The sequence below is a fragment of the Cervus canadensis genome, chromosome 8 (genome assembly GCF_019320065.1).
Source record: "Cervus canadensis isolate Bull #8, Minnesota chromosome 8, ASM1932006v1, whole genome shotgun sequence".
Lineage (NCBI taxonomy): Eukaryota > Metazoa > Chordata > Mammalia > Artiodactyla > Cervidae > Cervus > Cervus canadensis.
Genome location: NC_057393.1, coordinates 83,281,566 through 83,299,155, shown reverse-complemented (window position 1 = coordinate 83,299,155; position 17,590 = coordinate 83,281,566). Strand labels below are relative to the sequence as shown.

General features: G+C 34.9%; 1 protein-coding gene across 1 annotated transcript in view; it reads left to right on the top strand.

Moving 5' to 3' along the window:
• Window positions 1-17,590, top strand: part of RYR2 (ryanodine receptor 2) — a 595,071-nt gene that overhangs the window by 183,389 nt on the left and 394,092 nt on the right. The window contains exons 13-14 of the mRNA XM_043477303.1: window positions 8,715-8,879; window positions 11,632-11,753. Coding sequence (XP_043333238.1) covers window positions 8,715-8,879; window positions 11,632-11,753 — 287 coding nt within the window. The remainder of the gene's footprint in view (window positions 1-8,714; window positions 8,880-11,631; window positions 11,754-17,590) is intronic.

The following is a 17,590-nucleotide window of genomic DNA, read 5'->3' as shown; positions in this document are numbered from 1 at the left end:
AACCTCTTTAAAAACCTGTTCTACTAGTTAACATAAGGAGCGATTTTTTAAATTGTCATTTGGATATCTTTGTACTAATGTGAATACTCATTAGCCATTCTCAAGTTCAGGATTTGGAGAATAATAAACAATTGTTGATGACTGGATATATTCAGAATAAACACAATAAAGTGAAAGACAATTTCTAATATCACCAATGTTGTCCCCTATTCCCCTCAGCTTTAGGGAGATATAACTGACATTTAATAATGTGTGAAAGTAAGATGTACAATGTGATGTTTTGATGCACACATATATTGCAAAATCCTTGGTCTTTTTTTTTTAAAAGAAAGCATTTTATATCATGAAAAATTCAGTTTGATTTATGCAGGTTTTCATAGAACTTTCCTTCACTTTCTCTACTCCTAGAATTTTAAACCATTACATTAGTGTATTGAAATGTCAGTTTTAATCATAAGGTAGGTTGACAATCACCCGTGTATTACACTGCCCCCAGGATGTCATTTGTTTTTTTTTTTTTTTAGCTTAAAATGCCACTAAAATATTCCTCTTTGGGTGATTTTATCCAGTCTTTTTCCTCTCATGAACCATGAATAGAAACCTTTAGCTATTGAAATGATGGAATACCAACCTCAAATAAGACTTCCAATTAGATTACAAGGATTATGGAGCAAACTGTAAAAATAGAACAAAATATTTTTAGGACATAGTTTTAGCATGTTTTTATTTGAGATTTTTATTCTTGGCTCAAAATATGTTTAAGATGTTTTAAAATATATAGACCCACCAATAAAAATAAGAGTCAGGCTAACAGTTTATAATGTGCCAAGTAATGTGCTAAGCCCTTTTTATGTGTTTTCTTATTTAATCCTAGTTCAAACCTATGAAGCTTAGATACTGTTTTTAGTCTTCATTATGTAGATGACTATATTTAGGCTTAGGTTAGTTAAGTGGCAGATCTAGACTCTGAACCTAAGTATTAATAGTAAATCTGAAGCCCCCTTTAATGATAAAACTTGTGGTTTAATAATAATGAGTAGCAGATAAAAAGAAATGTTTCTCATCTGTGATCACCTGCATTTATGGTTGCTTAGTGATTGATTAAATATCTAAAAATTAAAATCAAAACGGATAACTTGGGCTTTTTTTGTTATCAAAATAGTTATATGAAGTTTTCAATGCAGATGGATTTTTGCTTTTAATCAGGATTAAATTCAGAATAAATTCTTGCAATCAGGTGGTGTTTCTCAAAGGGTTTTGATAGCATAATAGAAAGTAATGCCCACTATCATTTTACAGAAGATACAGAAATTCAGTTTTAGTTTTTATGGTAACTTTAAATAGCATTAAGCCTGACAGTGAGCTTGGTGAGACCATCTGTGGTTAAGATGAGGTGTTTAACTAATTTGAAAGGATATGTGCATTTTTGTGTTCATTGCAGCATTATTTATATTAACTAAGACTGATTAGTGCCCATCGAGAGGTGAATGGATAAAGAAGATATGGTATACATACAAATATATATGATGGAATGTTATTCATCTGAAAAAAGAAATCTCGCCATTTACAACAATATGGATGGACATAGGGGATATGCTGAGTCCGAGAAAGACAAATACTCTATGATTTCCCTTATATATTTATATATGTACATATGCAGAATTTAAAAAACAAAACCAATGAGCAAGCATAACAGAACAGACTCATAGAGAACAAACATTATTGGTTGCCAGAAGGGAGAGAGACTAAAAGGTACAAACTTCCAGTTACAAATGAATAAGTCATAGGAATGAAATGTTCAGCATGGGGAATATAATTAATAATATTGTAGTATCTTAGATGACACGTGGTAATTAGACATCATAGTGATGATTTTGTAATGTATAGCATTATGATTGAATCACTGTGTTGTATATCTGGAGCTAACATAATGTTGTAGGCCAATTATACTTCAAGTTTTAAAATTGGACATGCTGCAAAGAAATGCAACAAGATGTTAATGATGGTTATCTCTGGGAGAGATGAAGAGTATAGGTGATCATTAATTCTTGATACTTTTATGTATTTGTAGTTGTCTGCAATGAACAGATTTTGCTTGTAAAATTAGAAAGAAACAATGTCCTTAAAAATGAAGTAAAAAAAGACAACAACAACAACAACAAAAAAAAAGAAAAAAAAATGAGATATATCAGTTAGAGTTTAACCAGAGAGACAGTGTCAGAATGAGAGACATATATATGAAAGGATGTTTTATATGGACTTGCTTTCTGAGATTGGAAAGCTGGCGGAGGAGTTTGTAGTGCAAATGTCCTGAAGAGGAAGATTGTAAGCAGAATGAAATTGATGGGACTCACTGTAGTCTCTGTGCTTAAGGAAAGCCTAAATCCTCTTTTAAAGACTGCACCTGATTAAGTATGACTCACCCTGGGAAGCCTCCCATTTTATTTGCTCAAATCAATTGAATCGGGACCCTGACTACATCTGCTGGATCTTTTCACCTTTGCGGTGTAACACAACCTAATTGCAGAAGTGGTACCCCATCATATTCACTGGTTCTGCCCACACTCCAGGGGAGGGAAGATATAGTACAAGATTTTTAGAGGGCTTCTCCTAAGGCTCTGTGTCCTTGTTTCACTGTCCCCATGGATGCTCCTCAAAGACCCTCTGTTATTAAATCAGGTCTGCTGCTTGCTGCTTACAAAATGAATAGTCACAAATGCTGATAGAAAGGAAGGTTGCAAAAAAAAAAAAAAAAGAAAAGAAGGTTGCCTTGAATCAGAATAACTACCATCTGGGGAGATGGTGGACTCAGCAACCCCCAAAACCACCTCTGAAGATTCTGCATGGCAGTGAAAGCTTTTAAAGGGAAACCAGGAAGTAATCTAGTGAATCATTGAGATGGGGGGTCAGAGTCATGGTCATCCCCCACAGTGTGCAGGCTCATCGACTCTGCATGATCTTTCTTTAGATACTGCCTTGTTCACACAGTTTATTTGTGAGATTTCTGAAGGGGAAGCTAGGGAAGTGATCTGGTCATCTGTTAATGACTTATTCATTTCTGCTTCTTTGATTTAGGGAAAGAACCAACAAGTTGCAAACTATTGTGTTACGTAAAGATTTGAAAGGTGAGCTAGGGCCGAAAATGAGTAGAGCATGGGGGTGCCTGGTTTAAGGTTAGTGAAGAGACAAAAGAGGGGCCTTCTACAAGCTGCTTACATCTCCAAATACAGGAAAAGTCTTAAAGCTCTTCTCTCCATAAACCCACCCACTGGAGTTTTTCCTCATGAAACTTCTGAACACAGGGGCTAAAGTCAGCTGTGTGTTTTTTTGCAGTTCTGCCCTGGATGGGGTAAGCTTGGCCTGGCCTGTCCATCCCAGCAATTTCTTTTAACCTGTAGCATTGTTAGACTCATATTTCACAGTGACCAGCTATTTTTTTGCCAAAATATGCCCCTGTATAGAAGCAAATAAATTAATTTTTGACCTTTTAGCTCTCAAACTTTAGCCACTATTTGTCTTAAGGAGAAAATACCAAAATACTCCATCTGCTAAGGATGTAGGCCTTTGTCTTCTTTCTCTCAGCCACTTGACAGAATAATTTGGCGACATTTAAGGAAAATTTCAGTTAATGCTAGAAGAATGTCTCTGAACTACCTTTGTCCATATAATTAAAACATTATACTATTAGGACTAGTTTAAATTTCTTAATGAGTCTAATCTCCACTATTATGTCCAGTATATATAATTTAAGGAGAACAGTTGTTCAGACATAGTTTTGACATAGTCATGAGCCAGATTGACATACCCAATGCCAAAACATCATTTTTTATTTTTCAGGCTGATCTTTTAAACTTCTGGAACCATGTTAATATTCATTTGGAAATTAGATTTTCCAAGCATTCATGAGTAGGATTATTTGAATTCTGGGATTGGGGTTATTTTATTTTATTTTTTCTGAAGAGTGACCTTGGTTTTTTCAGGCAGTGAATCTTGCTGAACTGAAGCTCCAGTTTCTTTCTTTCTTTGGCAGTGGGATGTTGCTTGTACTGTTTGTGCTCAGTTATTTTGGAGTCTAGCTGCTACTATTTACTAGCGCTCCCCTGGGTGTGCATAGTATAATGGTTAACAAGAATTGGCAGATTGCATAAACAGATTTTGTGGCTACTTTTCTCATCCAGGATTTAGCTCGTCTAATTTTTTTGTCTGCTTGTGAGCCCCAAACTGTGTCCTTTGATACCTCAAGTATCAAATAAGACAGAACCTTAATCCCAGGAATGCAAGGATTCTTTAATATCTGCAAGTCAATCAATGTAATACACCACATTAACAAATTGAAAGATAAAAACCATATGATTATCTCAATAGATGCAGAAAAAACCTTTGAGAAAATTCAACATCCATTTATGTTAAAAACTCTCCAGAAAGCAGGAATAGAAGGAACATACCTCACCTAATAAAAGCTATATATGACTAACCCACAGCAAACATTATCCTCAGTGGTGAAAAAGTGAAAGCATTTCCCCTGAAATCAGGAACAAGACAAGGGTGCCCACTCTCACCACTACTATTCAACATAGTTTTGGAAGTGTTGGCCACAGCAATCAGAGCAGAAAAAGAAATAAAAGGAATCCAGATAGGAAAAGAAGAAGTAAAACTCTCACTGTTTGCAGACGACATGATCCTCTACATAGAAAACCCTAAAGACTCTACCAGAAAATTACTAGAGCTAATCAATGAATACAGTAATGTTGCAGGATATAAAATTAACACACAGAAATCCCTCACATTCATATACACTAACAATGAGAAAACAGAAAGAGAAATTAAGGAAACAATACCATTCACCATTGCAACAAAAAGAATAAAATACTTAGGAGTATTTCTACCTAAAGAAACAAAAGACCTATATATAGAAAACTATAAAACACTGATGAAAGAAATCAAAGAGGACACAAATAGATGGAGAAATATACTGTGTTCATGGATTGGAAGAATCAATATTGTGAAAATGAATATACTACCCAAAGCAATCTATAGATTCAATGCAATCCCTATCAAGCTACCAACGGTATTTTTCACAGAACTAGAACAAATAATTTCACAATTTGTATGGAAATACAAAAAACCTCAAATAGCCAAAGCAATGTTGAGAAAGAAGAATGGAATTGGAGGAATCAACCTGCCTGACTTCAGGCTCTAGTACAAAGCCACAGTCATCGAGACAGTATGGTACTGGCACAAAGACAGAAATATAGATCAATGGAACAATAGAAAGCCCAGAGATAAATCTACGTACCTATGGACACCTTATCTTCGACAAAGGAGGCAAGGATATACAATGGAAAAAAGACAACCTCTTTAACAAGTGGTGCTGGGAAAACTGGTCAACCACTTGTAAAAGAATGAAACGAGAACACTTTCTAATACCATACACAAAAATAAACTCAAAATGGATTAAAGATCTAAATGTAAGACCAGAAACTATAAAACTCCTAGAGGAGAACATAGGCAAAACACTCTCCGACATAAATCACAGCAGGATCCTCTATGACCCACCTCCCAGAATATTGGAAATAAAAGCAAAAATAAACAAATGGGACCTAATGAAACTTAAAAGCTTTTGCACAACAAAGGAAACTATACGCAAGGTGAAAAGACAGCCTTCAGAATGGGAGAAAATAATGGCAAACAAAGCAACAGACAAAGGATTAATCTCAAAAATATACAAGCAACTCCTGCAGCTCAATTCCAGAAAAATAAATGACCCAATCAAAAAATAGGCCAAAGAACTAAACAGACATTTCTCCAAAGAAGACATACAGATGGCTAACAAACACATGAAAAGATGCTCAACGTCACTCATTATCAGAGAAATGCAAATCAAAACCACAATGAGGTACCATTACATGCCAGTCAGGATGGTACATATACACAATGGAATATTACTCAGCCATTAAAAAGAATACATTTGAATCAGTTCTAATGAGGTGGATGAAACTGGAGCCCATTATACAGAATGAAGTAAGCCGGAAACATAAACACCAATGCAGTATACTAACGCACATATATGGAATTTAGAAAGATGGTAACGATAACCCTATATGCAAAACAGAAAAAGAGACACAGATGTATAGAACAGACTTTTGGACTCTGTGGGAGAAGGCAAGGGTGGGATGTTCTGAGAGAACAGCATTGAAACAAGTATACTACCAAGTGTGAAACAGATCACCAGCCCAGGTTGGATGCATGAGACAAGTGCTCAGGGCTGGTGCACTGGGAAGACCCAGAGGGATGGGATGGGGAGGGCAGTGGGAGAGGGGATCGGGATGGGGAACACATGTAAATCCATGGCTGATTCATGTCAATGTATGGCAAAAACCACTACAATATTGTAGAGTAATTAGCCTCCAACTATTAAAAAAAAAAAAAAAAAAAAGAACCTTTCTTCTACTTGAGCTCCGAGCAGATTGGACAGGGCATGCCCGTAGACAAAGGCTACATCTTACAAATCACTTGAGTACTCTTTGTCTTTATAGAGAAGTCTGCTGTTCACTTTCTGCTTTTGGTCTCTGAAATGCCTAACAACAGAGTCTAAAAAATATTTTTTCCCAATTTTCTAACTGGTTGTCTATGGGATGTCCTAACTAAACTACAATCATTTCCCATGGCCAGAATAACTAAAAAGAAAACTAAATATAGATGATTTATAAAATATATCAAGGTAATGCTAAAACTAAATGTCACTAATTTAGGTATAGGTTAGTTAATACAGGGTTTTAGGAGTCTGACGTCTCACCTGACTTGGACACTTTATTTCTGGTAAAACAGACTAGTTTTCTGTTGGATGCTTTTACCAGCTGTCATGTTCTTACCATGGTGATTGGCCAGATCATCTAGATTATTTTCACCTGAATTTCTCCTAAACTTGAGCTACAGAAAATGATAGGAAATAAAAGAAGGAAAGGACTGACTGGCTTTTGTTCTTTTAAAAAGCAAATAATCTGGTGGTTTTTTTTTTCCCCCCTCTAATGTCACTTTAGCAGTTCTTACTTGACTTGAGGATCTGAATAATTACAAAAACATGGTCATTATGAAGTTTTGGAATTAAAAGTTCTAACCCAGAGAGTGATGTGAAGCACTTCAGTAAAAAGCAAGCACAGCATACCTTTGTACTTAGTAGCTGCACTTTTCAAAGCACTGTCCACAAGCCTATAAATAGACTACAAGCCAATTTCCTGGGATAAAGGAAAAACAAAAATCATGTTAGAAGCTCCTTGTTTTATTTTGAGGAGATGATTGCATTGTTATATATTTTTCCTAGAATTTATTTTTTCTGTTTAGAGGGTTGGTTTAAGTAGATTTGTAGTTTATCTGGTTTGATAGGATGAAATTGGAATGGTTTATTATCTGTTTTATTGCAAATTCAGATTATTTGCATAATGGTTATATCAACTTAACTTCTAATTGCATTCACTTTCTTATATGACCTTGACCCTTTTTGCATTAAGAATCAAAACTCATTTAAGTTTTAATTTTCAATTGTTGACGGAGTGTCCATAATTATTTCGGAGTTGCTAATTATTAGTGTGGTGTAATAATACCATAAGAAATCAAAATTTCTGTTTTACTTGAATTGTTCCTTTTGGTGGTTTAACAGACATAAAATTGAATCAACCTAATTTTCAGAAACATTTATATAACTAGTACTGATTTCAAACAATGCTCAAACAGCCAAAGAGATAGACAAAACTTAAAGTAAATTTAACAAGAAAATTAGAACAAGGACAATCAGAAACCACAAAAGAAGATATTGTAACCAAAAGAGCATTAGATTTTTTTCCTGCTATTTTAAGAATTATACAGAACTTCAAGGCATAATGAGTTTTTGAAGACCAGAATGAAACATGGAAGGGAAAATTGAAGGAAGAAGCATTAAAACAAATCAGGATTGAAAGGAAACATTTAGTTGGTATCAGAGGATTGATTGTTTCTTCCTAGCATAGGGAACTCTGTAGTCTAAAAACTATATTGAAACTGAATTATACCCTTGATTAGGGTTTGAAAGAAATCATCATTATTCGTAACATCCTCATTAAAACAAAATTCATCATCAGCATTATAAATAATAGCTTCATGGTCAAAATCATGAAAGTTTATTTAAGTGTTTATTTTATCCCAGGTACTGTGCTGAAAATGTTGCATTCATTATCTCATTTTTTCTGATACTGTGGGGGAGGTTCTCATGTTAGCTTTATTTACAGATGAGAAACAGAGGCTTAAAAGGTTTAATTAACTTATCCTAAGGCCTCAGAGGTACTAAGTGGCAGAGATTAGGCTCAAAATTGGATTTTCTGTCCCCCAACCTATACTCTTAGTCATTAATCATAAAAATAATAATCTGGAAAGAATATGAAACCTGAATTACTGATTTTAAGGTCTCTAGTTTGGAGTTTGCCATGACGCAATATAAAATTTTGTGTTATAGCCAAAATAATTTTCTGCCCGTATGAATAATTCAGGAGTATGTTATTTATCTTTGCAATCTCCTCCTCAGTTTCCAGTAGAGGTTGAACTGCTACAATAGAACATTTGACCATTATTATTTCAGAGGGCTGCATTTTTCAAGGAACATGATTTACAACAAGGCAAAGTTCCTTTGATATTAAACCAGTATTTTTAAAGCCTTTGCTTGTCTTTTTTTTCCCCTCTCCCAGGAAAAATTGGATGTAGGAGTGAGAAAAGAAGTCGATGGCATGGGAACCTCTGAAATAAAATATGGAGACTCAGTGTGTTATATACAGCACATCAGTACAGGCTTGTGGCTAACTTACCAGTCTGTGGATGTGAAATCGGTGAGAATGGGATCCATACAACGCAAGGTAAGAATGTACAAAAACACTGTCTATGGTGGTCATTCTTAATAACTGAAAAACACAAATGCAAGACCCAAACAAGTAGCAACACTTTCAGCCTCTTGCTGTGTTATTTACAAGCTAGAGGTCCAGTCCCACCCTGGTAAACTCTCTGGGTTTTGTATGGTGAGCAGTATTAGATGTTGCTTTCTTGTTGTTGTTTAGTTGCTCAGTCCTGTTTGACTTTTTTTGACGCCATGTACTGTATGGCCTGCCAGGCTCCTCTGTCCATAGGATTGTCCTATGGACAGAATACTGAAGTGGGTTGCCATTTCCTCCTCCAGTAGACCACATTTTGTCAGAACTCTCCACTTTGATCCATCGCTTTTGGGTGTCCCTGCATGGGGCGTGGCTCATAGCTTCACTGAGTTACAGAAGCCCCTTTACCACAACAAGGCTGTGAACCATGAAAGGGTTGAAATTTTAGTTTTCTTGTGTTTTTCATTATCATGCCCAAGTCACATTTATCTCAGCTTGCTGTCATTTCATCTATTCTGGTTGTTCATCTCAGTATGACTTCTTATTGTGAATTTTCACTCCTTTTTCACTGAAGAAATATTTTCTTTCTAGTTCATTAAATTCTCTTTTTATGCCTTCTTGCATCCTGTAGACAATTAAAATAGTTTATATACTTAAATAATATTCTGCTATTTCATTTTATCTGACTTTAATAAAGCAGATATGATTGCTAAATTTTATCAGTTGAAGGGAGATAAAAATCATATTTTAGTGTCTTTTACTTCATTGATAAATAAGTTAATAGACATCACAATATTTAAGAATCCTTATCTTCATAGACTAAACCCAGTTTGGCCTAGTTTATTATTCTTCTTAAATCTTATTGGTTTCTACTTATATTTTATTTTAGAACCTACCTAGAATTGCCACATATATTCATTTGATAAATTTATGCATTAATTTTTCTTTGTTTATGGATATTGAAATTTGAAATTCATGCAGTTTTCATATTTCATGAAGTAGTCTTTCCTTTGTTTTTTTTCCACCATTAGAAAATGTAGACCATTCATAGGTGACAGACTGTAAAGACAGGCAGCAGTCATTGCTCAGTTACTAGTCTACTATTAAAAGAGCATGTTCTCTTTGCAGGTTCATTAGAGCTCACTTGTGAAATTGTCTAGTCCTATGATCTTTTGAATATTGGATCTTAAATTTCCTTTCCAATCTCTGTTAAATAAGGTAATATCATCAAATTTTCTACGTTAAGGAGATTCCTTTTGATGATTTTTAACTTGCTAGGAAGTCATCCATGTCCTCTGGGGTAGTCAGTTATGTTCTAAAAAAAAAAATTGGAGGTGGGCATTAAGTTTCATACAGCATTGATTTATTATATTTTATAATTTTAATGTCTTTTGTATCTTATATTTCCTGTGTTTATTTCTTTCTTTCAATTTTATCTTTGGCCTGCTTTGTGAGAGGTTAATCTCTTTCATTTATCTTCTTTTATTCATCCTTACCTACTATATCATTTTCTTTCTAGTTCATTAAATTCTCTTTTTATCTTAATTAATTCCTGTTTTCAATTTTGTTTTTGTTTTTTAGAGTCTAAAAATGAGTAATACATTGCTTCATTATGGTCATTTTTTTCTTTGTCAGTGAATGCATTTAAGGCTTTGGGATTGACTTTGGGACTTCCCTGATGGTCCAGTGGTTAAGACTCCCAGTTTCCATTGTAGGGGACAAAGGTTCAATCTCTGGTAGAATACATCACAATATTTAAGAATCCTTATATTCATAGACTAAACCCAATTTGGTTTAGTCTCAGATCCCAGGTGTTCTGTGGAGTGGCAAAAAGACAAAAAAAAAAAAAAAAAATTTAAATAGAAAAAAAGACTTTGTGTCTCTGTTTCATTGATTTTGGTATAGGGAAAATTATCTTTACATTGCTTTTTAAATAGTTTGTGATATTAGTTCTAGTTGCTAATTTTAGTTTAGTTTATCTGGTTAAACGTTCTGAAGACATCTTGCTGTTGGTGTTGAGTGAAGGGAGTTAGACGCAAATGGTTCCATTTACATGTCAGTACACAAGTGATCTTTGCTGTTGAAAGTCCAGAAGATGGGAAGTACCTTGGAGAACAGGGACAGGAAGTGAGCACTAGGGCAGGTTTTAAGGTGCCTTAACATTCTCTCTCTTGATTGGGTGTTACACAGTTGTTTCACTTTGTAAAATTCATTCAGCTGTTCAATTATCTCTTTATGTTGTATATTCAGAAATATAAAGCCTCTAACAAAAGAAATAATACAATAAAATACATTTTTTAAAAGAACTGAGATACCTTAGAAGCATTGTTCAGTGCTTATAAATTAACCCTGCTATGTTCAGAATTACTGTATAAGTGGTATCCCATGTAATGTTTTCCTTTGCTTCTTTTGTTCAGAGTTTGTTTAGACTGTGGATGAATTATTGAATATAGATATGTGAAAGCACTCTAATATTTGTTTTTCAAATCAATACATTTATTGATTTGTGCTTTAAACAACAACAGATTCATCTTTAAAGCAACAGCTGAACAAATATATTGAATGGTGGATATGTACAGGGACCTGTACATATTACTTTACCTGAGCATGACTGTGTACAACCTCTTTCACTTTAGACTCTGTTTATTGTCATGGTTCACCATTTTGAGTGCACATCTTCCTAAATCCCATTTGAAAAAAGGATGTTGGGAGTAATGGAGTTATTTGTCCTTTCATGCAGGCTATTATGCATCATGAAGGACACATGGATGATGGCCTAAATTTATCCAGATCTCAGCATGAAGAATCACGGACAGCACGTGTCATCCGGAGCACAGTCTTTCTTTTTAATAGATTTATTAGGTACATTTTCCTTCTTTGTTGTGATTGCTTGATATTTTATTTCAATTTTGTTTTCAGATTACAAATAAACAATTCTAAAACATATATGTTGGTAAATCTCATACAGTTTGGCAGTTCTGCCGAACACATTAGGAAATGCTAGTTAGATGATTTTGTGTTTTTCTTTTTAAAATTGGAATATAGTTGATTTACAATGTGTTAGTTTCAGGTATACAGCAAAGTGACTTAGTTATACATATTCATATATCTGTGCTTTTTCAAATTCTGTTCCCTTATAGATTATTATAGAGTATTGAGTATATTTCCTTTAAATGATTTTTAAAGAAATGACTGTGGTTTTAGGAACTATATGTGCAACTTATAATTGTTAGCTGTATGTGAGAATTATTCTATAACATACCTTTGTGCTAGCTCTTTCACACTGAGGATGGTACTTCCTAGATACTTTGTGAATTTTGAACTTTTTTTTTAGGTGATTCTTGTAATAAGTAAGTTTTACCACGTAATAATGGAAACAATTGCATATCTACAAAACTAAGTCTAACTTGTGTCCAAAGTGTTTTCTGGAAACCTTATACCAAAATATATTCTGGTTGGTGATAGGTATTATATCTGTTTTTACACTTGCCAATTTAAAGATGGGAAAAACTGATATATATATGTGTATATGCTCTTCCCAGGTGGTAAAGAACTCACCTGCTGATGCAGGAGACACATAGGTTTGTTCCCTGGATCGGAAAGATCCTTGGAGGAGGATGTGGCAAGACATTCCAGTTCTTAGGTGGAGCATCCCCGTGGACAGAGGAGCCTGGAGGGCTACAGTCCATAGGATCGCAGAGTCAGACAGGACTGAAGCAGCTAAACATGCAAGCCTGCATGTATATATTTATAGTATATATATATTTATTTGTTACTGTTTAGTCACTCAGTCATGTCCAACTCTTTAAGACCCCATGGACTGCAGCCCACCAGGCTCCTCTATCCATGGAATTTCCCAGGCAAGAATACTGGAGTGGGGTGCCATTTCCTTCTCCACATATTTATTTATAATGATATTTAGTTTTTTAAAATTTGCACATCAGTGTGAATTGTTAAAAAACCAATGAGTATATCTCATATTTTTTGGCCAGGTTTCTTCTTTTATTTTTTCTTGTTGATTTGCCCTGTTATTTGATAATATTTATATTAGGCATTATGAGCTTTTTATATGTTAGAGATATTAATTTCCTATATAAATTGTAAATATTTCCCCATTTTTTTGGTTTGGAAAAGATCTTAAAGTGTCTTTTCCATTGTGGTTTGCTCAATAAACCATGTCTTGGTTTTATAGCATATAAAAGACCTTTACCACCTAAGATTATGTGAATGTTAATTATTCTCTGCTTCTTTTATAAACCATTGCACTGTTTGCATTTCTGTGCATACTTTCATGAAATCAGAGCATGTGCACAGCATTCAGCTTCATCATATCCTTAGTATTTATCTCAATTCTCTGTCTCATGTAAATCCTAACCCTTTTCAGATGGAGTAATGCTTGCTGGAGTAGACATCATCAGATTCTTATTTTTTATAGCAATATTTTAACTGTGAAATTGTAACTTATTTAGGATCAATTCAACTTAGACTTTTTCCATCTTGTCCTTTCCATAATGCTTCTTTCAGTTCAGTTCAGATCAGTCACTCAGTCTTGTCCAACTCTTCGCGACCCCATGAACTGCAGCACGCCAGGCCTCCCTGTCGATCACCAACTCCCAGAGTCCTCCCAAACCCATGTCCATTGAGTCGGTGATGCCATCCAACCACCTCATCCTCTGCTGTCCCCTTCCCTTCCTGCCCCCAATCTTTCCCAGCTTCAGGGTCTTTTCAAATGATCAGCTCTTCGCATCAGGTGGCCAAAGTATTGGAGTTTCAGCTTCAACATTAGTCCTTCCAATGAACACCCAGGACTGATCTCCTTTAGGATGGGCTGGCTGGATCTCCTTGCAGTCCAAGGGACTCTCAAAGAGTCTTCTCCAACACCACAGTTCAAAAGCATCAATTCCTCAGTGCTCAGCTTTCTTCACAGTCCTACTCTCACATCCATACATGACCACTGGAAAAACCATAGCCTTGACTAGATGGACCTCTGCTGGCAAAGTAATGTCTCTACTTTTTAATATGCTGTCTAGGGTGGTCATAATTTTCCTTCCAAGGAGTAAACGTCTTTTAATTTCATTGCCGCAATCACCATCTGCAGTGATTTTGGAGCCCAGAAAAATAAAGTCAGCCACTGTTTCCACTGTTCCCCATCTATTTGCCATGAAATGATGGGATCGGATGCCATGATCTTTGTTTTCTGAATGTTGAGCTTTAAGCCGACTTTTTCACTCTCCTCTTTCACTTTCATCAAGAGGCTCCTTAGTTCTTCTTCACTTTCTGCCATAAGGGTGGTGTCATCTGCAAATCTCAGGTTATTGATATTTCTCCCAGCAATCTGGATTCCAACTTGTGCTTCTTCCAGCTCAGCGTTTCTCATGATGTACTCTGCATATAAGTTAAAGAAGCAGGGTGACAATATACAGCCTTGACGTACTCCTTTTCCTATTTGGAACAAGTCTGTTGTTCCATGTGCAGTTCTAACTGTTGCTTCCTGACCTGCATACAGGTTTCTCAAGAGGCAGGTCAGGTGGTCTGGTATTCCCCTCTCTATCCTACTGCCTAATCAGTCCTATTGAGGAAAATAATCATAAATCTTTAAAATAGCCTATTTTCTGTGTAGCCTATCCATCAGTACTGACTTCTTCAACTATAGAAGTTTTTATTACAATGTGGCTTTTGTGGTACTTTCAGAGGCACTGTTGTCATTCCATTTGGCAAGAAAGAGCTAGCTTAATAACAGAAAAAAATTATTTGTTTTAAAGTATATTTTGTCAGAAAGATACTATTTCAGTGTTTAGACTTAATGTAGTGATGCTATGCCTTAAGTGACATTTTCTATGTTCATCAAGATACGATAATTCACCTTGGATGTGATTGACTCTCACACATTTGCTCTGTGCTCAAGAGTACTCATATTTTTTTTTAAAGAACCTGTGATTTGAAAGATTAGTTTTAGAATCTTATTTCTTGCTTAATTTGATTAGAGAACCAAACATGGGAAATTTGGGTTCTGTGGCAAAAGTACTTACTAAGTATTTGCTGCTTCATAATAAAATTCAATTTTTATTTGGGTTATTTGAATGAAATTCATTCATTATACTTCTCTTGATAAAATGTGTTAGTTATATAACCCATATTTAACTTTAGATAGCTCTCTATATCCAAGGATTTTGCATCTATATATTCAACCAACCATGGATCAAAAATATTAGGAAAAAATTCCAGAGTGTTTAAAGAAGCAAAACTTGAATTTGAAGCATGATGACTACTATTTGCATAGCATTTATATTGTAATTACCACTATTTACATAGTATTACATAGGTAATCTAGAGATGATTTAAAGTATACAGAAGAATATTAGGTTATATGAAAGTGAAATTTCACTTGTATGTGGAATCTTTTTTTTTGAGATACAAATATACTTAATATCCAAACAGAAATAGATCCTTAGACATAGAAACAAACTTATGACTACCAAAAGTGAAAGAGGACAGGAGCAATTAATTAGGAGTTTGGGATTAACATAAACACACTACTCTACTTAAAATAGTTAATGAAGTAGGACCTACGGGATAGTTCCGGGGACTATACTCAATATTTTTTAGTAATAATTATATGCGTGTGTGTGTGCATGTGCACACACGCTCAGTCTCTTAGTCGTGTCCAAGTCTTTGTGACCGCATGGACTGTAGCCCACTAGGCTCCTCTGTCCATTGGAATCTCCAGTCAAGAATACTGAAGCAGGTAGCCATTTCCTACTCTAGGGGATCTTCCCAATGCAGGGATTGAACCTCCGTCTCCTGCATGGCAGGCAGATTCTTATCTTCTGAGCCACCAGGAAACCCATACTATACCATTGTTATATAAGGGACTTGAGCATAAATTTTGATATCTGAGGAAGGTCCTGGAACTGAGGGAGGGATAATCATTTTAAAAGATGATCTGATTCCCAGTCTGATCTGCAAGCTTTCTTTTTTCTGCTTCCCTTGGGTTTAATTTGCTTTTCTTTTTTTGGTTTCAGAAGATGAAGGCTGATATCATTAGTTTGAGACCTTTTCTTTGTCCTTTAGTGCTTAAATATTTGTCCTTACTGTCCCCTGTCACTTTTTGTTGTGCTGTGTTTAATTTCTCTTTTAATTGCTTCTTTGACCAATAGGTTGTTGAGTATTCAAATATTTGTGTTGTGCTTAGCTGCTCAGTCATGTCTGACTCTTTGCGACCCCATGGACGGTAGCCCGCCAGCCTCCTCTGTCCATGGGGATTCTCCAGGCAGGAATGCTGAAGTGGGTTGCCATGCCCTCCTCTTCCATGTATTTGGGATTTTCCAACGATCCTTCTGTTACTGATTTCTAATTTAATATCTTTGAGGTCAGAAAACATACTTAAAAGACTGAATGCTTTTAAATTCATCCAGATGTGACTTATGGCCCAAAAAGTTCCATAAAGCAAAACTTGAATTTGCTGCAAGCTGGGAGCTAGTCACATTGTATTTACATTGTAATGTCTATCATAAGTAATCTAGAGATGGTTTAGGTACACTGGAGGATGTGCATAGGTTGATGCAGAGGCAGGCATGACTACTCCAAGTCACCCTGAAAAAATTATATCCCTCACTGTTACTGAACCATGAACAGTGTTATAACTCAGTCTAAGAATGGATCCCTCTTTTGTTAGCTTTATAACCAAGATCATGTGAATCAACTCAGTCACAAGTCCTTTCAGACATTTTCATAATGTTTGCTATTAGTTGCTCTCTGAGGAAGTGTTCGATCTTGCTAAGTATTCTGTGTGCACTGGCAAATAAATGTTCCATGTGCCCATTCTCCTTTTATTGAGTAGAGTACTAATAAGTGTCCATATGATCTAGTTGGCTGATAGTGGTGTTTAGATTGTCTGTTTCCTTACTGATTTTCAGTCTATATGTTCTATTCATTATTGAGAGAAGGGTATTGAAATTTCTGATTATAATTGGATCTTTATACTTCTCCCTGGCAGTTCTGGTTTTTTTTCTTCATGTACTTTGAAGCTCTGTTGTTAGATTCATAAAAATTTAGGATATAATAAATTGGCCCCCTTATTATGAAATTGCCTTTTTAAAATCCCTGATATTTGCTATGACATCAAATTTGTATGATGTTAATATTGAACTCCTTGCTTTCTTGCTTTTCTTGGTGTTAGCATTGTATATTTTTAAAAGAACTTTTACTTTTAACTTATTTGCATCTTTAAAGGTCATTTCTTTCATGCAGTATGTAGTTAAGTCTTGAATTATTATCCACTTTGACAATCACTTCCTTTTAACTGTAAAATTTAGTCCATTTATATTTGTATGATTATTGATATATAGTTTTGTCTGCCATCTTATTATTCCTTTTGGATTTGTCCTATGTGGTCTTTGTCCCTTTTCCTTCTTTTTCTGCCTTCTTTTGTATTGTTTGAATATTTTCTGCAATTCTATCTTAATCTTGTTTTTGTTGGCTTATTAGTTATAATTTTTTGTCATTTTCATGGTTGCTTAATTTTTTAAAATCTGTCATTAACTTGTAATTTCAAGTCATTTTATCTCTATGAATAATATAAGAACATTTCAATAGAATACTTCTCTCCCAGTCTTTGTCATGTTTTTGTCATACATTTGGCTTTTATTGATATTATAAACCCCAAACTACATTCTTATAATTTTTATTTAAGGTTAGAT